Source organism: Drosophila biarmipes, chromosome 3R (genome assembly GCF_025231255.1).
Source record: "Drosophila biarmipes strain raj3 chromosome 3R, RU_DBia_V1.1, whole genome shotgun sequence".
Lineage (NCBI taxonomy): Eukaryota > Metazoa > Arthropoda > Insecta > Diptera > Drosophilidae > Drosophila > Drosophila biarmipes.
Window position 1 is genome coordinate 9,411,720 of NC_066616.1, and position 22,174 is coordinate 9,433,893.

General features: G+C 47.6%; 5 protein-coding genes across 7 annotated transcripts; 2 read left to right on the top strand and 3 right to left on the bottom strand.

Moving 5' to 3' along the window:
- Positions 1-167: 167 nt before the first annotated feature.
- LOC108031537 (probable multidrug resistance-associated protein lethal(2)03659) lies at positions 168-8,561 on the bottom strand. Of its 2 annotated transcripts, XM_017105074.3 has the most exons (10): positions 8,384-8,560; positions 7,581-7,723; positions 7,436-7,521; positions 5,085-5,244; positions 4,812-5,008; positions 4,562-4,743; positions 2,693-4,287; positions 2,138-2,631; positions 878-2,073; positions 168-819 (listed from the first exon to the last, which is right to left on the bottom strand). In XM_017105074.3, exons 2-10 carry the CDS (start codon positions 7,655-7,657, stop codon positions 781-783), a joined length of 4,026 nt encoding a protein of 1,341 aa, XP_016960563.2. In that variant the 5' UTR covers positions 7,658-7,723; positions 8,384-8,560; the 3' UTR covers positions 168-780. The 2 variants fall into 2 exon arrangements, with proteins under 2 accessions (XP_016960563.2, XP_016960562.2); XM_017105073.3 differs by lacking the exon at positions 168-819 and having other exon boundaries at positions 827-2,073; positions 8,384-8,561.
- Positions 8,562-9,379: 818 nt separating this feature from the next.
- On the bottom strand, positions 9,380-10,886 carry LOC108031149 (uncharacterized). The gene is made up of 2 exons (XM_017104364.3): positions 10,712-10,886; positions 9,380-10,651 (listed from the first exon to the last, which is right to left on the bottom strand). Exons 1-2 carry the CDS (start codon positions 10,782-10,784, stop codon positions 9,633-9,635), a joined length of 1,092 nt encoding a protein of 363 aa, XP_016959853.1. The 5' UTR covers positions 10,785-10,886; the 3' UTR covers positions 9,380-9,632.
- A 192-nt stretch (positions 10,887-11,078) lies between these two features.
- Positions 11,079-12,739, top strand: LOC108032217 (short-chain specific acyl-CoA dehydrogenase, mitochondrial). 2 transcript variants are annotated; one of them, XM_017106078.2, is made up of 3 exons: positions 11,079-11,250; positions 11,335-11,544; positions 11,601-12,739. In XM_017106078.2, the coding sequence occupies exons 1-3, from the start codon at positions 11,217-11,219 to the stop codon at positions 12,572-12,574; spliced, it is 1,218 nt and encodes a 405-aa protein (XP_016961567.1). In that variant the 5' UTR covers positions 11,079-11,216; the 3' UTR covers positions 12,575-12,739. The 2 variants fall into 2 exon arrangements, with proteins under 2 accessions (XP_016961567.1, XP_043947472.1); XM_044091537.2 differs by having other exon boundaries at positions 11,089-11,250; positions 11,321-11,544.
- A 188-nt stretch (positions 12,740-12,927) lies between these two features.
- On the top strand, positions 12,928-19,561 carry LOC108031347 (mitogen-activated protein kinase kinase kinase 15). The gene is made up of 10 exons (XM_017104610.3): positions 12,928-13,317; positions 13,414-13,608; positions 14,378-14,547; positions 15,023-15,920; positions 15,980-16,318; positions 16,378-17,180; positions 17,241-17,387; positions 17,721-18,626; positions 18,686-18,958; positions 19,018-19,561. The coding sequence occupies exons 1-10, from the start codon at positions 13,198-13,200 to the stop codon at positions 19,253-19,255; spliced, it is 4,089 nt and encodes a 1,362-aa protein (XP_016960099.1). The 5' UTR covers positions 12,928-13,197; the 3' UTR covers positions 19,256-19,561.
- A 68-nt stretch (positions 19,562-19,629) lies between these two features.
- Positions 19,630-22,086, bottom strand: LOC108031350 (opsin Rh1). Its single transcript, XM_017104615.3, has 5 exons — positions 21,911-22,086; positions 21,022-21,573; positions 20,444-20,591; positions 20,102-20,379; positions 19,630-20,040 (listed from the first exon to the last, which is right to left on the bottom strand). The coding sequence occupies exons 1-5, from the start codon at positions 21,916-21,918 to the stop codon at positions 19,914-19,916; spliced, it is 1,113 nt and encodes a 370-aa protein (XP_016960104.1). The 5' UTR covers positions 21,919-22,086; the 3' UTR covers positions 19,630-19,913.
- Between the last annotated feature and the right edge of the window lie 88 nt (positions 22,087-22,174).

Here is a 22,174-nt window from a genome sequence, read left to right on the forward strand (position 1 = left end):
GCCGCGACGGGCAGTAATTTACAATAATTATAGTTAGTTTTAAATTGAACTCTAGGAGGGCCTTGCAGCTAATGGAAGATACTTTTGAGTTAAATGCGTACAATTTCTTAGAGTATATAGCAGTTAGCCAAATGTGTAAATCGCTAAAATGAAATAAACAAAATAAAAACGTTTTAACAAAAGAACCAACCGAGCCGTTACATTTATTGTATACCTGTACAATAATAAATTACTATAAAAACACACGTGTATATTAATACTAGGCGTAACATTTCCATAGAATTCTCTTATAGTTTTTTACTTTTTTTGGTATTTTTCGTTTTTGTTTAGGGTTGTTATTGTCGTTTTACTGGAACACATAGTACAAATGCAATGCGACCTTTTGAAGGCCAATGCACAAAGTTCAGCTAAAATTAATTATTGCACAATTTGCATTTCATATCAATCTTTTTTTTTAGGTATAAAAACATTTACTCCCTACGCTCCGCTAACATCAGCTTATTGTCCTGCTGTTCCTTGATTTACCATCAGTTTTCGTCTTTTATACACCTGACTAACAATTAATTTGATTTGTACACGTATTGTAAAAAAATTCTCAGCGGCCGCTCAGTGATGGTGTCTGCTGGTGCCGCCGATGCTGTGCTATCCTAATAACTTCTGCTTGGAGGCCTCCGCGAAGAGGAAGGTCTTCTGAATGCCCGCGTTGGCCGCCGGATGATTCGTAATTGGTTCCAGTATCTTAAGTATGTAGTCTTTAAAAGCCTTCGGAACGGCGAAATGTCAAGAATCCTTCTTGAGTCTTAGGTTGTCATCATGGGCCTGAAAGTCACGCGGTTATAATACAATGATATAATGGTATCTTCGTAAGTAAACCCACCTTCTGTGCGACCTTCAGCAGGGCATCGAAAGTAGAGTCTCCCGTCTGCTTCACCATGCTGTGGAACACCTTCTTCTCACTGGTGGTGAGTAGCTCGAATGGAGAGCCAAACTCCACCGCCTTTCCTGCATCCATAACGAGAACCTTATCCGAATCCATAACCGTGTGCAAGCGATGGGCAATTGTGAGCACCGTGCAGTTCTTGAACTTGTTCCTAATCGTCGTCTGGATGAGAGCATCCGTCTGGGGGTCCACGTTAGCCGTTGCCTCGTCCATCACCAGGATGCGATTCTCTCGGAGAATGGCCCTGGCCAGGCACACCAGCTGGCGCTGGCCCACGCTGAAGTTGGTACCACCCTCGGATATCTTGCTCTGCAAACCACTGGGCAGATCAGCCACCACATGCTTGAGCTTAACCTCCTCCAGAGATTCCCACAGCTTGGCGTCGTTATACTCGTCGAAGGGATCCAGATTGTAGCGCATCGTGCCCGAGAAGAGCACCGGTTCCTGGGGTATAATGGAGATCTTGCTGCGCAGATCGTGCAGTCCCAAGTCGTTGGTGTCGCGCCTGTCGATCAGAATGGCGCCCTCGTTGTAGGACAGTCGGAACAGAGCGTTGATCAGGGAGGATTTGCCGGCACCAGTGCGTCCCACAATGCCCACCTTCTCGCAGCCCTCGATGGCAATGTTCAGGGATCGGAGCACGTAGTCGGCCGCCTTGTCGGGGAAGTACTTTAGCGACAGGTCGTCGAAGACGATCTTGCCGTCCTCTGGCCAATCCTTTGGCGGCTTCTTGTTCGGCTTGGACTCAAAGTCACCCTCCGGCTCCAGATCCTCGTACTCCACCACTCGTTCCACCGCCGTCATCGTGTTCTCCAGCTCCGCCGACTGCCGCATTCCCCACTGCACCATACCGGTCATGCCCATCGCCTGGGTAATGGCCAGACCCACATCACCTCCGTTCTCAGGGGAGAACAGGAAGAAGCTCAGTGTGATGACAGCGATGTAGACGACACAAACACAGTCCAGCCAGTAGCCAAAGGCTCGACTCGTGGCCAGGAACATGTAGTAACCCGAGCTGTGCATATCCTGGTAGTTGTCGAACTCCGCAATCAGTTCCTTCTGCGCTCCAAAGGCTCGGATGGTGGCCAGGCCGTTTAGGGAAGCACTCAGGTGGGAGTAAATGGGTGATCGAGCTGGGGGAAGGGCATTAAAGGATTAGACATCGCCAGGAAGATAGTATATGTTATATCCACTTACTGACAGCTTCAAGACGCTTAACATCTCGGGATGTGCTCAGATAGAAGACACGTAGGAAGTAGAAGACGACGACAAGGAAGAAGGTGGCTAGGATGTACCACACGTTGACGATGCACAAGACGACCACGATACCCAGGATGGCCAAGAATATCTGCATTACGTCCATCATCACGGAGGGCAGGATCTCATCCACCTGACCCAGATCCTTGGAAAAGCGGTTCAGGATGCGGCCAGAGGGGTTCGTGTTGAAGAAGTGCATTGCCGCCCGGGTCACGCCTTGGAACATGGTGTTGTGCAGCGTCGTGGAGCTGCGCATGGCCAGGTAGAAGAAGAGCATGCTCCGCACCAGCGAGAAGATGATCACGGACACGTTGATGGCGGTGAAGTAGTAGATGTCTATGGGGTCAGTATCGGCGTTGATGCGGGTTTCGGGGAAGGCGCGTCGCAGTCGAGCCATAAAAGTGTCTCGCTCGGCTTCACCATTCTTGTTCACCCTGGAAAAGGCAAGGTTAATGGTTAAATGGTTAAGCTACGTGTTAAGGGTCGTTGACCTACCAGTAGGACAAGAAGATATCACCACCAGAGCCCAGCACCTGGGCACCGATGCAGAAGAAGGCAAACACGATAAACAGTCCATAGCCATTCGCTCCAAAGTACTTCTTGTAGAGCTTCAGGCCAATACGACCCTCCACGCGACCCTCCTGCGTCTGCATGGGCGACTCCGCTGCCAAGGACTCGGCGACGGAGGAGGCCATGGAGGAGATGCTGCCATGACGGTCGCGCAGCTTGCTGTTCTGCCGCGACAGGCTCTTCTTCTCCGGCGCATCGCCGGCACCCTCGTCCTTCTTGCTGGGATCCGTCAGCATCTGAGCAAAGTCCAGGCCACTCTTGGCCATGGACTCGTAGGTGCCCATGGCGCTGATCTTACCCTTGTCCATGATCACAATGACGTCGGCCTGTTCCAGGAACTGCAGTTGATGGGTCACCAGCAGTACGATCTCCTCCCGCAGGAATCCGCGCATGCACTGATCGAATAGATGACGTCCCACATGGGTGTCCACGGCACTGAGGGGATCATCCAGTAGATAGATGTCCGCCTTCCGGTAAACAGCCCTGGCCAAACTAATGCGAGCCTTTTGTCCGCCGGAAAGAGAAGCTCCCCTTTCGCCCACAATCGTCTTGTCCCCGTAAGGGAGGAGCTCGAAGTCCCGCTCCAAGGCGCACTTCTTGACCACCGTGCGGTAGCGATGCTTGTCCATGGGCAGTCCAAAGAGAATGTTCTGGCGCACGGTGCCGGTGAAGAGCCACGGCTCCTGGGAGGCGTACGAGAGGGAACCATTAACCTTCACCGAACCCGACTCTGGATTCAGTTCGCCAAGCACAGCCTGAATCAGGCTGGATTTGCCGGATCCCACTGGTCCAATGACCGCCACCAGCTGGCGCGGCTTGAACTTCAGCGAAAGGTTGTCCAGCGTGTAGTCCGTGCTCTTCTGATCCCACTTGGCCTTCAGTTTACTGATGACGATGCTGTGCTCCGCCTCGCTGCTGCGCCGACTGTTGGGCTTCAGGACACCAGTGGTCTGGGCCACGGCGGGATCGGTGATCAGACCCGCCTTCCCCAGCTTCTGCTCGTTCAGATCCTCCGACTTGTCGCGCACCTTAGTCTCCTCGTGCAGCATGAAGGTCTGAATACGGCGGATCGAGACCAGGAGCTCGGCGAACTGCGAGATGCCCATGGGGAAGTAGACGGTCATGGTGTTTCGCAGGATGTTGTAGTAGGCGGTGATCACGAAGGCCTTCTCGGCGGTCAGGAGCTTGCCCAGCAGCACGAATCCCACCAGGCTGACAAACACCGATATCCTCGTCACGAACATGATGAAACTCTGCAGAGTGCCTCGGATGTAGTTCACGTTGCGGATGGCGTTCATCTCCTTGGTGCGCACGTAGTTGATCATCTTGCTGAAGGGGATCTCCCAGGCGTACATCTTGATCACCTGGATGCCCGAGATGATCTCGTTCATCATGCGCACGCGTTCATCCGTCCGCAGAGCCGTCTTCAAGCGCAGCACCGACGTCTTCTTGCCCAGATAAGCTTGAAGGGGAATGAACAGCAACATCACGGCCACGCCAAAGAAGGCGGAGATCCCAATCTGTGGAAGCAATAGTATTGTTGTAGTATTTACCTATCATAATCAAGATTATTTTAGAATCTATATTTAAAGCTAATCTTTTTTTGTTTTCCCACCTCTTTTGGAACCCCCAAACATTTTTGTATGAAGTGTTTTTTGACCTACCCCAAGTGTACTTTAAGAAGATAAGGGTATTAGAATCTAGTGCAGTTTTAACCCACACTGAGAGTAATATATAATTTAAAGTAACTACACCTTCCCTTATATTAAGTTGTAAATATCTGAGATAACTTACCTCCCTGTACATAAGATAAGTGATAATGCCAATCTCCACGGGCCCCAGCCATAAATAATTCATGTGAATGACGGAAACATCCAGCCGGCCCACATCGTTCGAGATGAGGTTGACCACCTGACCAATTGTGGTGTCGCCCAGCGCCACTCGACTCAGGCGCAGCGCCTTCCGATATATCATGCCTGCAGGGCGATCATTACTCATGTGTCACAACAAAGGGCACCCAGCCCCAACTGCAGCTCCAACTTACTTGTCATGGCTATTCTGGCCTTCATGCCGACGTGGAACATGCCCAGCATGTAGGGATGCATGAACAGCACGTTGCAGGCGCTCGTCAAGATCACGCCCAGGGCGTAGAGATAGGCCTTCGTCTGGTTATCGCTTTCCAGGTTGCTCGCGTCCGCATAGTAGGCCACCAGACCGCCCAGGAACAGCGGCTGGGTAACTCTGCAATGAAAAGGGGTTTGGGGCTATAAATCAGTCAGACGTCGGGTGGTGGGCGTGGCCCAGGCAGCCGGCTTACCGGAAACCGATCTCCAGGATGAAGAGCACCAGGCCTAGGCCGGCCAGGCGCCATCCAAACACGCTCATCGAGGCCTTCAGCAGGCTGGGGGTCTTCTTCTTTTTGCGCTTCTGCTCCACCTCCTTCTCCCACGCCGCGCTCAGCTTGCTGCCCAGGTGATCTGGAGAAGAGACAGATTGAGATATCAAACAGGTGCACCCGGGCCATGTCCCGATGATAAATATTTCCTGACGGAACAGCAAGGCATGTTGGCATGTAACTGGCAGATTATAGCGCAGTGTTTTAAGAGGCTACCAAAATAAACCCCAGGGAATTGAGTTCCTTTGCCTTATACAACCTATATTATTTTTATAAGTACAAAGTATACTACCTACAAGGTCAAAAGTTTCTTTTGTTTCTAAAACAAAACTGACTAAGCAAGTTAAATATAGTTTGCTTTTATTTTCAGGAAACCGAATATAGATTACAATATGAATTTATTACTTAAATTTTAGTATTCGCACCCAGGAATATTTGCAGGCCTATTATCGAGCTTATCATCATTTAAATTGACTATGTTATGCCAGTTATCATTGTATGAACCCTTCAAAAAGCCCAGTTGCGTAAATATGAATGATAATACACAGATTTGTGGTTCGGTCATAAAAGCAGTAAAATAATTGTTATCTCTTTGGTGATAGACATCTTTCAGTGATAGACATGTTTTCGTCACGGCTGTGGTAATAACATCATATTATTATTTGGCAACGCAAGAATCTCTAGTACTTCCGAGAAATGAATCACTATAGGTTACTAATCAATACATAGTTAACCAACAAAGGATTACAATCAGTAGGAATGTCACGTCCGGAAATAAACGGTTGCTATTAGGGCCAACTACTGTATCTGAGGGTTATAATGGGTCTATTGCTATCATTCCCATAGTGCCGTGGGTAATAAATCCAGTAAATTGCCATTTCTTGTGCTTTGGTTTAACAGTGAGTTATGGCTGGCAACCAAAGCAAGTCCCGGCCAGCTGCATTACCCCAATCGACCTTATCGACTGGGAGATTCCCCAGCCCACCACCCTCCATATGGGGATACTGATTCAGGCACTTCCGCGCGGCTTGTATCAGCCTCGAGGGGCCTTAGATTGCAATCCGATTAGGAACTAGAAACAAAGGCCTGAGCTTGACACTTGGTATTGTTTGCATCTGTACATATTTGCCCAGATATGTGCCATTATGTTGTTAGCATTGCATAAGCCCCATGGCGCGATCCACTCGACACAGTATCCCAGCGGGCCATTCATTTTAAGTAAATAAGCCCGAGTACCTAATTGCGTATACAATATCGGGGGTGTTCGAAGGGTGTTATCAAATATTTTGGGCAGTAAATTCAATTAATTGTGGCCAGCGGACGTTGTCACAGATATCGAATTTGTCACTTTTCGGGGCACCTCCAAAGTTTTGAGTGAGGAAATCAAAGGTCTTAAAGTGCCAGATTGGATACCACTATCTACGGCGATCGTATAATTCAATGAGCACGAGTGATGGTGCAGAACGCCCGTATCCAAGGGCTATCTTATCGGCCGGATTAGACCCGGCTATAGCTCCGCCAAATGATCTCAATGAAATAGTTGTATGCGGTGCAAATAGCAATAACCCGGACACGATATGCAGGCAAATCTAATCGCCACTTCCCCCTTCGGAGAAGGGCCCTCCAATGCTCTGATCCTTGAATAACCGAAAGGCTTACAATCACAGAAGGTGGGCGCATGCTAAGCCCTATCTAATCGTAATCGTCGGCTGCCTTGAAGTGCCGGGAGACACTTCATTTAGGGAGTGTCTGAAAGCGGGAGATAGGGCGCTGAATATGCGGTTTAGTCGGTTATATAAATTACAGGCCATACACTTGGGACGGCAAGGAAGTGTCCAAGAGACGTCGCGTATCAGGGATTTCACACGCGACTAGAGTCCGTCTTCAGGAACCACTCCAGGCTGGGCAAAGGGCGATGAAATCGAAACTCAATGATCATTGCACCCACGGTCTGAAGAGGGCAGGTGCAAGGTGCTCTTACTAGGTGACTAATGAGTGGGATAACCCAATCATCACCTGGTGGAGCCTATTGCCATATGACGTCACGTATGGCCTAATCTGGCATACGTGCTGATAAGGAGTTCTCTCTCTCAAAGCTCCTTGAGGGCAAATCGGCCTATCAGACTCGCATAATCAAATTAATTGATTATCGACTGGTCCGCAGATAGATCCATAAATAATCTTCGCCCGAGTCCGAGTCCATTAATTGTGCCACGTCGTTGTTGGGTGCCTTCGCACTGAAGAGCTTTATATCAGTCCCGGATGGAACTTACCTGATCTGTGCTCCTGCAAGGCCCGGTATAAGTCATTCTCGTCCAGGGTCTTTTTGCGCCCCTTGAAGAATGTGGGCATGGCAAAACTGGGGAGCAAGATTCTCATTATGGTGGTCTATAGTGGAATTTTGTTAGCGAAACCCACCAGAACATCAAGGATGAGAAGATGTTGGACGTCTCGCGCGGATTCTCCGGCAGCTCATCGGCTTTCATTGACTGCATCTTGGTCGCTTTCTAGTTCTATCGGTTTCCTAACATTGGTCGGGGTGTTCTCCTGTACAGGTGCCGCTGTAAAGAGATTACAACGCCATAAAGTAAATATATGGCTGGAAAGTGGTCAAATGCGTTCCTATCCCAATCAGTTGCCACTTAAGGTGTCGAATCCCAAGATTGTTGACGCACGATGATTGCGCTCTTTTTCGCTCTTTTATTTTTTCGGTTTATTTTTATAAACGGGTTGTTTGGCACGCGATAAAGCGATGTGGTAAACATAACATGGCCTATATATTTTGTTTAAAGTCGAATGGATGCACACATATCGGGTGGGATTAATGCATACTTGGTCTTTCTGCCAGTTGCAGGACTTTGAAATATTTCAAGATGTCTTTAAAGAACTAAACCTTTCTTAAGGGCTAACAGATATATTAGTTTTTTATTTTTTAACGAAACTTTCCGCATTTAATAGGTTTCCTATGTTACATTTTTCAGTGTCCTCGTGTGCATCTATTCACTTTAGTTTATTCTCACTATTTCTTCACTATTTTAGCTAAAAACGTTGTTTTATTTTAAACAGGATATTTTTTGTCTTTAAATGGGCGGTTCTTGTTCTTTATGCTTGGATCACTTTTTTAAAATTTTTTACAAGTCCCAGTAACCGGTGAAGTTATAACTTGGTTTCCACGCGCGGCACAGTTACTAATGGGGAAATCCTTTGGGTCGGAGACTCACGGTACTTTTCCACCTGGCGGGTTCGGCGGCAGCTTCTCGTTGGCACTTTGTGGGGCTCGTTGTGAATGAACGGCTCTTTTATAGGAACGCGAATGAACCCCAGCCCACGCACACCAGTGCACGAGCTATTATCAAAAGATCGCCGGAGAGCGAGAGAGCGTGCTGGAGATAAGAACGATGCTCGGCACTACACCCACACAAGGACAGGCCCAGATCGAGAGAGCGCTGCTTGCTCGCCCCACTCTCTCGCGGCTCCTGCTGGTCTTATCACTCCTCCTTTTGTTTATGTGTGCCCAGGGAGCACTTGCATTTTGTTTTTACCTCTCCTTCGCGGGCGCAGCAGCGGTGGATGCGGAAGACGGTGTGCGGGGGAAAACGAAGGGCTCCAAAAGTGGGGGCAAATCAATAGGACAACAAACGGGACTCCTGCGGCGGTGCTCTTGCTGCTCTCGCTGCTCCTGGCTGTGAACGTGGCCCAAAGGACACGCGGAAATAAAGGTGCGCTGTTCTATGGGCTGTGTGCTGAATTTACAAAGTTGTGCAGTGAAAAACATAAAAAACGTTAAACAAGTTCCAGTGCGTGCGCGTCGAATCTGCGCAGAGAAGCGGGCTGTCAAAAGCAGAACGGAAAACTGGCAGATACACAGTCGCTCACGAAAGTATCGTACCACAGCACACCTTTGTGCTGGCACAATTCTTGATAAATTTCTAATTTCTTCACTTTATAATTTCTGTTTGCTTGCCTCAATGTTATAATTTTGTAGGGGTTGTTAAAAAGGGTAAACAGGTCTAAAAGTATTTGGGGTGTCTAGTTTTAAATATTGATTATTTGAAAACTAGTCTAAGAACCAAATTATTTTATGTTGAAATTTATTTGCAAATATTATATATTAAAATACCATATGATGAATCTACGAAAATGTACTGGCTGTTTTTCAACACTATGCTTTACACTTCCTGCCCTTTCCACAGTTAGTTCCATAAGAAAATTAAAATCGCTTCAAACATTTTTTTTTATTAAAAGTTATAAATATTTTAACAAATTGATTTTGCATTGAACGACCAGAGAACTTCTTGACTTTTAGAATAACCAAGAAGTTTTGTATAAACGTTTGGACCATGTACACTGTACATATAAGAATTAGATCATCCATTGAAAAGTTTGGTGGGCTTCAAAAATATTTGCTTATCAAAAGAGTCAAAACTTATCAAACATATTTAACTGGAAATTGGACACGGCCAAAACTAGTTATTGTTCGAGCGCTATGAAGTAACAGATATCCTCTGGCTGGTCTTCGGTGGGCAGGTACACGATCTCCTCGTAAACATTTTCTTCTGCGGGTGCATACTCTACTACTTCGAAACCGGGCTCTGTTTGGACCAGGCCATCGATCTCCACCAGGGATCCAGTGTCCACCGGTCCATTTTGCTCCTGCAGGGCTTCAATCTCTACCATTACGTCTTCCCCTGCCAGGGCATTTATCTCCGCCAGATCGTGAAAAGAATCCACTTCATCGAGTTGCTCCACAACATGTTCCTCCTCTCCGCCCTCGAGTTCATCCACGCCAATTGGCGTCTCCACGTTATCATACCACTCCTGCACTCTGGCCAGGTGCCGCGTGGACTGCAGGTGGCGAACGAAAGCGAATCGCCTGGCAGTTTTGTAGTCACAGGCCGCGCACTCCATTGTTGAGCTGCCTTGCCTGAAGGGTTGATATTCCACTTCGGTCTCCACCGGAAGATACTCTATGTACTCGCTCGGTTCCAGCAGCTTCTGGACATCATTTGAGTCCTGTGAACTTGGGTGGGTTTCTGGGCAGGATTTTCGCTTGGATATGTGATCGCTGGGCATGCTAGTGAACAGGATACGGTCGGTGACTTGTGATGTGTTCGATTCCAAATCGACTGGCTCCTTCTCGACCCTTTTTCTACGCTTCAAGTGCAACTCCGCCCTGTCTGCCTCGTCCATCAGCTTTTCGCACTCCTCCATCTCCCTTACGATGTGGCGCCTCGACTCCTTGTGCCGCACATAGCAGAATCGATTGGCCGTCGTGTAGTCGCAGACCTTGCAGGAGTACAGGGTGCGATCCACGTCGGACTCGGAGTCGGATCGGTACTCCTCGTGCTCGTGCTTCTGGGAGCGCCTGTGGCGCTTCAGGTCTCGCCTCCTGTCGGTGGAGTAAGTGCACCCGTTCCGGTTGCACACCAGTCGTTTTAGTTTCACCGGCTTGCTGTCCTGCTTCACAGGCTGTGGTTCGATGTCCAAACCTGGAAATCGGCAATTTTAGAATCTCTAGTACGGCGATTTTTGTGTACCCTGGTACTCACACTCTTCATCTTCGTAGATAAATTCAAGAGCCTCTATCGTGAGGGTTTCCGTACCCTCGAATTTCTGCGACATCCTCGACTTTTTGCTTTAAATAACGTTTTGTTTAAAAAACAAAACAAATCAACAATTGCTATGGAATGTTACCAACTTGTTGAAGCTTGAAAAGACTCAAGAGTAGGACCGTACTCGACTAAGAATTTACGCACCTCGTCTCAAAATTATTTGCATTTCAAACTTAGTTAGAAAATAAATAACAATAATTAGTTCATTAGGAAATCTTAAAAAATATTTTATTTCCTAAATATAAAGAAAAAAATTTACTGAAACATAAGTCACCCTGTAAAAACCACTTGTTACATACATACTAAGCCGGTGCTTGCCTCTGGTCACACTGATCTTTTTTAATTTTTTTTACCAGTTCTAACTTTTTTTAAAAACTAAATTTTATCCGTGTTTTATGCAATATTTTTAGTACGCCTAGTTAATTAACAAATACACACCACCATGCAATCCGTACTCACCCGCTCGCTGAACATCGGTAAGACAAAGGAGTTTGTGGACTTTGAGCCCCAGCCATCAAACGTATTCTATAAGTAAGATCCTTAAAGTGATATTGTCGCAGCCCGCAGATCTTTAAATGTACGACAAATCGCCTCACTGTCGGCCCTCTCGGAAACCCACCAGATGCTGCAGAAGTCCTGCCGGGATTTCGCCAACTGTGAGCTTAGTGGAAATGCAGCCAAGTTCGATCGGGAGCACCTGTATCCGGAAAAGCAGATCCGCCAGATGGGCGAACTGGGCGTGATGGCGGTGGCGGTTCCCGAGGAGTTGGGTAAGAAATAGCCAACCTTATATCCACATTGATAATACCTTATGGCGGCTCCACAGGTGGCACCGGTCTGGATTATGTGGCCTACGCGATTGCCATGGAGGAAATCTCCCGGGGATGTGCCTCTGCCGGCGTCGTTATGTCGGTTAACAACTCCCTCTACCTAGGACCCCTTCTCTCCTTTGGAAGCGATGCCCAGAAGGCGGAGTACATCACTCCCTATACCACCGGCGAGCGAGTGGGCTGCTTCGCCCTTTCCGAGCCCGGTAATGGATCCGATGCCGGAGCTGCTTCCACGATAGCCACCGACAAGGGGGATCACTTTGTGCTGAATGGCACCAAGGCCTGGATCACCAATGCCTTCGAGGCGGAGGCAGCCATTGTATTTGCCACCACGAACAAGCAGCTGAAGCACAAGGGCATCTCCGCCTTCATTGTACCCAAGGGCACCAAAGGATTCTCGTTGGGCAAGAAGGAGGACAAGCTGGGCATCCGGGGATCCTCGACCTGCCAGCTGATATTTGAGGACTGCGCGGTGCCCAAGGAGAACATGCTGGGAGAGCCGGGTTCCGGTTTCAAGATTGCCATGCAGACGTTGGACGCCGGGCGGATAGGAATCGCTGGCCAGGCGCTGGGCATTGGCCAGGCTGCCTTGGAACTGGCCGTGGACTACGCCCAGAAGCGACAGGCCTTTGGCAAACCGATTGCCAAGCTGCAGTCCATCCAACAGAAGATCGCGGACATGTCGCTGGCCATGGAATCGGCACGACTGCTCACCTGGCGCGCCGCCTGGCTGAAGGACAGCAAGCAGCCCTACACCAAGGAGGCTGCCATGGCCAAGCTGGCTGCCTCGGAGGCGGCCACCATGTGCTCCCATCAGTGCATCCAGATCCTGGGAGGAATGGGCTATGTCACCGACATGGCAGCCGAGCGTCACTACAGGGACGCCCGCATCACCGAGATCTACGAGGGCACCTCCGAAATCCAGCGGCTGGTCATCGCGGGCTCCATACTCAAGGAATATGCTAGCTAAGATCAAAGTTTTTACCTAAAGTTAAGCAGAATGATCGTACTATTGGTAGATATCCTAATGAAAGCAATTGTAAAAATAATATTTGATTTTAATAAGAAACGATTTTAATAAGCTTTATACATTTTAATTTAATGATTCCCATTAATTAAAGCCTAACATATTTTACATTTTTTTTTATAATTTTTCAAGAAGGTTTAAAAATATGAAAGCAAATTTGTTATGTGTTTACTTACTAACAAAAATTAAAAATATGAATTTTTAAAAACAGTCTGAGTTAGCGCCAAGCTTCTAGTGGAGTCTTCGACTTCCCCGTTTGGTATTTTTAGGGCCGCTGTTGGTATTTCTTGCACATGCCTCGCAAGGTCACACACGCCTGCACATTTCCACAAGTTTCTTTATTTATTGATAATTATTCGTTACGCGGCAATTAACGCGATGCAGTTGAAGCAAGTGCATGGTAATGAGCCCGAGTGCCTCTGAGCAGCGCGCGTCCGCCTGGCAGAAAGTGCATCGAGTGCGCGGAGTCCGTCCAAGAACACAATAGTCAGTGTGAAGAATAGCTGGGATCGAGCCCAGTTCCCGATACAAATCCGCATCCGCGTCGGACCGAAGCAGCGGCAGCGATGGATGTGGTGTGTGTAATCGATACGGCGGTGGGCGACCATCTGGAGGACCGCATCTGCGCGCTGGAGGAGATCAAGCAGGCGGTGCAGTCGGCTGGCGCCAATTTTCAGCGGGTTCAGGTGCGCCAGATGATGGGTTATACAATGCCATGCATATGAGGGGAAATTATGCGTCCCGGTGAAGTGAGCTGACCGCTTGTCATCCCATCCTTGCAGTTCGAGCGCCTGGACTTCGGGGAGACGAATGTGCTGGAGACGTTCTACAACGCCGATGTGGCCGTCATCGACCTGAGCATCCTCACGCAGCAGCGGCCGCTGTCCTACCACTACGGCGTCCGCGAGAGCTTCGGCATGAAGGAGAACATCCTCATCTACAACGACGTGGAGTCCAAGCAGACACTCAGTCTCAAGGTGCGTCCGCCGACCGGCTCTGTTTACCCTGCCAGGTGCGCCTGGTCAAACATCTGCGGGCGTGATCGGGACTCCCTTTCCGATAAGATAAATGCTATGACCAGCTATGGTTAGGAAACGGCAGCCAAATCGCGACTCCCCCGCTAGTTGTTGTTGCCCATCTTGGTACGGTCTAGCTTCCATAGGACGAACTTTATTTTCCAGAAGTTTCCATCTGGGTTTTTATGATATTTATCAAATAAGAGCAAGACACTAAATCACTATTAATGTATGTCACAGAATCCATTATTTAAATTTAGTACAGACTTTCGAAATACTCTTGAATTTGGTTTATTTTAAATATTTTATTTTAAATAATATTGTATACAATTTAGAACATATCTCAAAACATCTTTTTACAAGTTTTTATTCACTTTACATTTTTTTATTTAATTTTACCTTTAAAAAAAATATTTAAAATGTGATACAAAATGTTGTTAACATTATAAAATCAATTTTCACCTATAGTTTTTGCAAGGCATCTCTTAAAGTTCGTTTTATGGAAGCTCTACTGCATTTCCGTGGAACCGCTTTCGTTATTTTTGTTTTGGCCGCGGCCGTTAAACAACAAAAAGCGTCGGCCCCAGCAATAACAATAACAAATGCGAGCACGCCCACGCAAACACTCAAAGAGGCACGCACACACCTTCAGCGCGGTCACACCAACGCAGTGTGGCCTGCATTCACAGTGGCGGCCACCACATTGGGCTAACCTTTCCCTTCTTCTCAGCTCTCGTGTGCCAACTACCTGTTCCTCAGCTACAAACTGAATGCGGAGAGCAATTCCTGCCACCTGACCAACCAGCCCAGCGGCAACAAGGAGCCCGCCACCGAGTCGCGGGTGCCCACCTTGCAGTGGCGCCTCAAGCGCAAGCTGCAGGATGTGGAGATCCAGTCGAAGTGAGTACTTGGGGGTGGTTCCCCGTGCAGCTAGTCATCCGACCCCATTAAGATTAAGTAGGGGAATGTGTGCTCACAATTTTTCAGTTTTCTGCAGCAAGAGATTGGATTAATAAGTCACGATTTGCATGTAAATTGAATCAGCCGATACATTTGTTTAAGAACAGGAATGCATATCAAATATTGGGCTTTATTGCTAATTTACACCAATCAGAAATTCTTTAGAATTTATACAAAGAAATTTGTTTCAAAAGTCACGGTGTTCTTTTAAAATTAATCAGACGCTAATGCTATTTGCATCACCTACCTGTAATAATATACATTAAAACGCAATAGAACCGTACAAATTGTACTTTTATGAAGAGATTCCTAAAAAGAAGCAACGCTAATTCCCCATCAGAACATGGAAAAATTTTTTGTTTTGCTTTATTTATGTACCTACAAATTAACCCAAGCTATTTTCGGTTACTTACAGAGCCCATATGCGTGAGAAATTTCTCAGCGACATGCGAACGGCGCGGGACACGTACGCCACCAATACCGCCAAGCTGCAGAGCATCTTGCATGAGATGCGGAAGCGACTGGACGACCCCCATGTCCTCTCCGGCGAGGTGGTACACAGCTTCATGTGCTCGCTGCGGGATGTGCAGGACTACGATGCCATGGTGCGGCTGGTGAACGACCTGAAGAACATACCCAACACCCGAAAGTACGTCGAGACGGGCAACATGAGTTTCCTGTACGCCTTCGCCCTGAACCGAAGGAATCGAAAGGGTGACCGGGAGAAGGCCCTGGAATCCTCACTAAAGGCGCTCGAGAAGAAGGAGAACCACTTCCCGGATATGCTTTGTCTGTGCGGTCGCATCTACAAGGACATTTTCGTGGAGTCTGACTACACGGACGCCACCAGTCTGGCGCACGCCATCAAGTGGTACCGCCAGAGTTTCGAGGTGCAGCCAAATGAGTACGCGGGCATCAATCTGGCCACCCTGCTGGTCATCGAGGGCAAGGAGTTCACCAATACGGAGGAGTTGCAACACATTGGCATGACCCTGAACAATTTGATCGGCAAAAAGGGCAGTCTATCCTCGCTGAGCGAGTACTGGGACGTGGCCACCTTCTTCGAGATCTCCGTTTTGGCCAAGGACTATGCCAAAGCGATTCAGGCCGCCGAATGCATGTTCAAGCTGAAGCCTCCCAATTGGTATCTCAAGTCCACCATCGGAAATATCTCTCTTATACACCGGTTTCGCAAGAAGCCCGAGGAGCGCCTGCCTCCCATCGAGGAGCAGGTGTTCCAGTTCTGGATGGACTTCTTCTTGGAGGCCACCAACACGGAGGAGGTGAAGAACAGCATTCGCTTCCCCATACTGGTTGGTATCCCTCGCATATAATTACACCTTCATTGTTAACTTTAATATTTCATTTATAGATCCTTGAGCCGCAGAAGATATATATGCCCAGCTATGTGACCATTAATATGGATGCGGAGGAAAAGTCAATACAGATTGTGAACAACTGTCTGGCCCATGCAAAGAATGCCTGCAAGAAACTCCATGACTTCCTTTTCGTTGCTTCGAAGATCAAGTCCGTCAGCCTTTACAAGCGGGATGACCGCTGTGCCTATTTGTACGTCCATCACAACTCAGATGACTTTCAAATATACTTTCCGTCCACCGAACGCCGACAGAGGTTCTACGATCTGATCCTGGAGATGACCGCCGACCAGGTGGTGTTTGTCAATCTCAGCAATGATGATGCTCAAATCGAGGTGGATGCTATAGTGTTTTCTTATTATTCTATGGGTTAACTTGTTTTGCTCTTTTGCAGTACGAGTACGACTACGATGAGCAGAACCGCAAAATGGTGCTGGGCAAGGGAACTTACGGCACTGTGTACGCCGCCCGAGACAAGCAGACTCAGGTCCGCATCGCCATTAAAGAGGTGCCGGAAAAGAACTCTCAGGATGTGCAGCCACTGCACGAGGAAATCAAGCTGCACTCCCAGCTGCGCCACCGCAACATCGTTCGCTATTTGGGATCGCGCTCGGAGGACGGCTTCTTCAAGATCTTTATGGAGCAGGTGCCAGGAGGCTCGCTCTCCGACCTCTTGGAGACCAAATGGGGTCCGCTCAAGGATAACGAGTCCACCATGGCCTTCTACTCCAAGCAGATCCTCGAAGGACTTAAGTACCTCCACGAGCAGGACATTGTCCATCGCGATATCAAGGGCGACAACGTGCTGGTCAACACGTACAGCGGCGTGGTGAAAATCTCAGATTTTGGCACCTCCAAACGGCTGGCCCGCATTAATCCAATGACGGAGACCTTTACTGGCACGTTGCAGTACATGGCGCCGGAGGTCATTGACCAGGGAGTTCGCGGCTATGGTCCGGCGGCTGACATCTGGTCTTTTGGCTGCACAAACGTGGAGATGGCCACAGGCAAGCCGCCCTTCATTGAGCTGGGCTGCGCCCAGGCGGCCATGTTCAAGGTGGGCTACCACAAGAAGCATCCCAACATACCCGAGGAACTCTCCGCCAACGCCAAGAACTTTATCTTGCGTTGCTTTGCCATTAGTGTACTAGACCGACCTTCGGCCTCGCAACTGCTCGACGATCCCTTCTTACAAGAGTGAGTTTATAAGTGCTTAGCTTGAGGAGATCGCTTATCTTCCTTTTATTTCTCCGTTAGTAAACCTCGCAAGATCCGTCCGGCTTTGCCCATCAATACTGAGTTTGGTCGCAGCATTTCTGTGCCTGCCGACCGATTTGTGCACAAAACCACGCCGCCGCTGAGCTACAACACAACCTGCAATACGCCCACCACGCCGGAACTGGAGTAAGTTAACCACTGGGACCTTCAATACTACGTTTGACCTTGCCTATTTACTAGTATAGCTTATCTTATCTGGGTATGCTTTGGGAAAGCATTGTTTATTTGTTTTGTTTATTATTTTATTTGTTTGAATGTAGGGCTTGAAATGCCGAGCTCTGTATCTTAGATCTTAGCTATTTCCACTTGTAATAATAGTCAAGTTTACATAATGATTGGTCTTATCAATGAAGTGCTTCTGTAATGATTTGCAAAATGCGCACTCGGACTTTGCCACTAAAAAGTGCAAAATTATTTAGTATTCAATACTTAATCGCAACTATCTCCTCACCACTTCAGCATCACTCACACATCCTCGGTGGACATCGATGAGCCGCACAACAATCAATTTCTGCTAGAGCGGCGCAATTCGTCTGGATTTCTGCTCTCACCGGAGATCGAACCCTCCACACCGTCCCTGCGCACAAGCATCAGTGAGACAAGCGAGACTGATGGCTTTTACCGGCTAAAGAAGGACTCGCAGCGACGAACCACACTTTCCAAGGTGCTGGCACTGGATGAATCAAAGATCTGCGATATTTGGCTTAAGAAGGTCGACGCCGATCAACACTCGATTGCCATTCGAAAGAGCGATTTGGAGGTGTTGATTCGTGGCCTGCGGGACTACATCATGAACGAGAACGAGAAGCATTTGGAGGCGACTATCAACGAACTGAAGCAGAAGCTGAACAACGACGCAGTGGCGTTGGACCATCTGCACTTGGCCCTGTACTCCTTTCAGGACGCCGTGGTTTGTGTGCTGCGGTATCACTGCATCAAACCTCACTGGATGTTTGCCTTGGATAATCTCGTGAAGAGGGCAGTCCAAGCGGCGGTTACGATATTCTCTCCCGAACTAGGCGCCAATCTGGCGGACAAGGATCTGTCTGGAAATGATGACGAGAGTGTGCACCTCAGTCTGATGCAGCAGGGTTCCACCGACAGCCAGGAAAAGCATCAGCAGATCTTGGAAAAGGTGCAGCCCAGCAGCAGCACTGGTGTAGGTGTCGGCCTGGCACCAGCGGAGTCCACTGGCGATGCCCTGGCCAGCTCGATGGAGTGTGCCCGAATACTGAGAGACATTCGGGAAAACCAGCAGAAACTGCAGCGTCAGCTTCTCGAGCAACAGCGCCAGAGCATGAGAGCATTGCACAACATCAGCCAAGAGCTGGCCCACATCTACATGGGCGGCAGGAAGAGGTTAAGGTTGGTATGCCACTTAGGACGTCTGATTTGGATATTAATTCATATGTACATTTTCGCAGGCGGACCATAAACGGTTTTAACAAAAAGTGCCATAGAATGAGTCCCAGTGCGGGCGGAATCTCCGGTGTCCGTCCAACCCTAGCGGGCAATCCGCGGAGGCAGCTCAACAAGCATCACTTTGGTCTTCACGAAATAGACGAGCAGTTGGAGCAGTGGCTGACCCAGCAGGAGATAGACGAGTTCTCAAAGACGCTCATTCTGAATGAAGGTTTCACGTTTGAGGATTTCATCTACAACATGGAGAAGCTGGACCTCATGAGGCTGGGTCTACGGTGCGATGATTACCATCTATAAACAAAGATTGTATTTAACTTACATAACTATTTTACAGCGTTGGCATCGAAGTGCGCCTGTGGAAACTCATTATACAGGAACGAGCCTGTACTTCATCCGATTGCGTGGACAGTCCGCCGAGCACCTACCACAAGCCCATTGGAGGCACTTGCTCTTTGGCGCTGATCGACAACAACAATACGCTACCATCACCCACAACAACCACTCCCGGAACGCCGGGAATCAAAACGAAGATAAAAAAAAGCGAAAGCGAATACGATTCCTGCAGCGAGTGACTGGAGTTGAGAGCTCTTTAGATTGTGCCTTAACAGATACTACTGATACAGATTAATTGTTAATGTTGTCCATGTGCTACTAACCGCTGTGAAGCTCAGCTCAGTGAGTTTCCCAGCTCCCCTGGGTGAAATTCGGGCAAATTGACTGTTTACTTTCCAAACTTGGAGTTGGAAAGGTTTTCAGTCTGTGTGTGTCGAGATTTTGCCATTGCATGTTAATTTATAAAACAAATGGAATTTAAGTGCCTTTAATTAAAAAACAACAACTGAAAATGAAAAATACATTGTGAAGTGCTTTGCAAGAGATTGGATTTGTTAATCATTTGGAACAGTTGTAAAGTGATGGAAAATTGACCCTTAAGTGAAAAACAATATTGTTTATAACTTTTCTAGTTCGTTTGCCTTTATTTTTTTTGTTTAGTTTTTTGTTGCCTTTAACTGACATTGCAGAAAATTTAATAATTGAGTTTACATTGCTTTTGTTATGTAAGAAATTTGCATAATTTTTTTCATTATTGTTCTTTTGATGTTATTCGAAAGCGTTTCGTTCTGTTGCTGCAGTTGTTCTTGCTGTTGTTGTTGTTGTTGTTTTTGTTGCTGTTGTAAGTAGTTAGATGTTGTTTTTGTTGTTGCTGTTCTGGTTGTTGCGCCAAAGAATTTATGCCTTGGACTCGGCCTCGCTGGCGGTGGCCTGGGACTGGGCATCGCTGGACTTGCCGTCGTCGACTTTGCCGAAGACGCAGCAAGGACACTTCTCCTTGAGGGCCAGGCGGTATTTGGGATGGCTTTTCGGAAAAACAAACAATGTTAAGAGTTTGAAGGATATATGATAGAAAAATTACCCACCTGATGCCATACACAATGGGGTTGTAGCAGGCGGCCGACTTGGCGAAGCAAGCTCCCCAAATGGTGTTCAGTGGTGTCAGACCCTCGAACTTGAACAGTCCCATGCAGTTGATCACCAGGTATGGGGTCCACGCCATGAACCACAGGCTGATGGTCACTAGGGCCACCTTGGCCAGCTTGCCCTCGGCGCTCTTCTCGGCATCCTCAGAGGAGCGGAGGGACTTGACATTCATCTTCTTGGCCTGCTCGCGCATGGCCTTCTCGTGGGCGGACACAGCCTGGGGAAGCGGATGATACATCGGGATTAGAACCTGGAACAGATCAGCCTCCTCTGCCACTTACAGCAATGATGAACCAGTAAGAGTAGCAGATCAGGAACAGCGGGATATAGTACACGAAGATGGAGTAGAAGATCAGGTACGAACGTGGATTCCAGTCGCGTTCCAAGTAGTCAATACCGCACGATGTCAGGTTACCCTCCGGCACATACCTAGGAAATAAGCAGGATTCATTTTGAGGGACAATATAATAAAGGTACCCAGCCAAACATTTTGACAAACTTTTTTGATATGCTTTTATATATGCTTGTGCTTTCAAAAGTACTTTAAAGTATTACCCCCAAAATAAACAATTTTAATTAAAAACAAAAAAATTAACTCTTTAAAAACTCGACTTACTTTTTAAGCTAAAAAGTATATAAGACGTCTTGAATTATTGTTTAAAAATTAAATACATGTTAACCAATATTATATATTATTTAATGGAAAGCATTTTACAAATTCTATTTTTTAGACTACTCGAAAAAAATGTTTCAAACTCTTTGATGTTTTTACATTTATGTTTACGAAAGTCAAATTATGTAACTAAACAAAGTAAAATAAATGTACTCTTATGGGACGCCTTCCCGTTCGAGGACTCACCTGCTCCAGCCGAAGGCGGGTGCCAGGCACCAAATGCTCGACATGAACCAGATGTAGGCGATCTTGCCCAGGGCCAATGGGATGGTCATCGGCCGCCCGGCCATGCCCTTGACGATCACTTGGTAGCGATCCAGCGAGATCATGCACATGGACCAGATGGAGCTGCAGCCGAAGGCCGAGCCCAGTCCGGCGTAGATGTCGCACATCATCGGGCCGAGCACCCAGGTCTCGAAGTACAGATTGATACCCATCATGGGGGTGTTGGTGATCATGATGCCGAAGTCGGAGATGGCCAGGTTGATGACCAGCAGGTTAGCGGGCGTGCGCAACGACTTGGTGGTGGCGAATATGTAGATCACCACGCCATTTCCGCACCAGGAAATCATGCCGATCATGATCATGTAGGCGGTCAGGATCTTGGCCCAGATGGGGTCCATCGCGGGGAACTGGTTCCAGTACGGGCTGATGAGGTGGGCCATGTCGGGCGTTACCTTGTCCACCACCGATCCATTGGACAGGGGGGCAAAGTGTGGCCCCAGTGTGTTAACAAAGCTGCAACGTCGAAGTGAAATTTAATGTTTATAATTCTAAGTGGTGCCATAGAAACCACTAAGGCTTTGAACCGAAATTACTAAGGTGTCTAAAAGTATGCAATAAAGAATAAACTTATATTGATTTTTCTTTAAGTTGCCTTTTTTTAGACGTATTAAGGTGGCATATTAAATCTAAGAAACATTTAGACATATTTGTTAAGGTAACTAAAAGTATGCAATAAAAGTACAATCTTTTGAATTAAGAATTTATTGCTGCATATTTTTAGACACATTTCAATAGTCATTTTGGTATAGTCTCAGAGATCTATGAGTCTCGGCTCTTCTCGTGATCGTACCTCTCCATTGTGTTTGGGTTACTGGCTGCGTTACTATATCCCGCCTATATCACACTCTCTACATAAAAAGCTGCAAATTCACTAACAATATTTCTAACACTTTTTACATAAAGGGTTCCTGGTTTCTGAATATTTCACTGGGCGGACTATTCGCGGCGATTGGTCGTTGGAAACCTGCATTGTGTGCATTTCTTGCCCTGGCTTTTATAGTTTTTCCCCAGAACCTCTGCTCTTCAAATTCAATTAGACCAAACTAAAAATATG

Bases quoted from the DNA above. Each gene is read 5' to 3' on its own strand.
- LOC108031537 (XM_017105073.3), bottom strand. From the start codon at position 7,657: ATGCAGTCAATGAAAGCCGATGAGCTGCCGGAGAATCCGCGCGAGACG. The intron at 5,009-5,084 runs GTAAGCCGGCTG...TTTTCATTGCAG, and splicing joins ATCCTGGAGATCGGTTTCCG to AGTTACCCAGCCGCTGTTCC. The intron at 4,288-4,561 runs GTAAGTTATCTC...TTGCTTCCACAG, and splicing joins CTTATCTTATGTACAGGGAG to ATTGGGATCTCCGCCTTCTT.
- LOC108031149 (XM_017104364.3), bottom strand. From the start codon at position 10,784: ATGTCGCAGAAATTCGAGGGTACGGAAACCCTCACGATAGAGGCTCTT. The intron at 10,652-10,711 runs GTGAGTACCAGG...GCCGATTTCCAG, and splicing joins TATCTACGAAGATGAAGAGT to GTTTGGACATCGAACCACAG.
- LOC108032217 (XM_017106078.2), top strand. From the start codon at position 11,217: ATGCAATCCGTACTCACCCGCTCGCTGAACATCG. The intron at 11,251-11,334 runs GTAAGACAAAGG...ATATTGTCGCAG, and splicing joins CACCCGCTCGCTGAACATCG to CCCGCAGATCTTTAAATGTA. The intron at 11,545-11,600 runs GTAAGAAATAGC...GCGGCTCCACAG, and splicing joins GGCGGTTCCCGAGGAGTTGG to GTGGCACCGGTCTGGATTAT.
- LOC108031347 (XM_017104610.3), top strand. From the start codon at position 13,198: ATGGATGTGGTGTGTGTAATCGATACGGCGGTGGGCGACCATCTGGAG. The intron at 14,548-15,022 runs GTGAGTACTTGG...GGTTACTTACAG, and splicing joins GATGTGGAGATCCAGTCGAA to AGCCCATATGCGTGAGAAAT. The intron at 16,319-16,377 runs GTGGATGCTATA...GCTCTTTTGCAG, and splicing joins ATGATGATGCTCAAATCGAG to TACGAGTACGACTACGATGA.
- LOC108031350 (XM_017104615.3), bottom strand. The intron at 20,592-21,021 runs GTGAGTCCTCGA...CTTATTTCCTAG, and splicing joins CCCGCCTTCGGCTGGAGCAG to GTATGTGCCGGAGGGTAACC. The intron at 20,041-20,101 runs GTGGGTAATTTT...TTTTCCGAAAAG, and splicing joins CCCATTGTGTATGGCATCAG to CCATCCCAAATACCGCCTGG.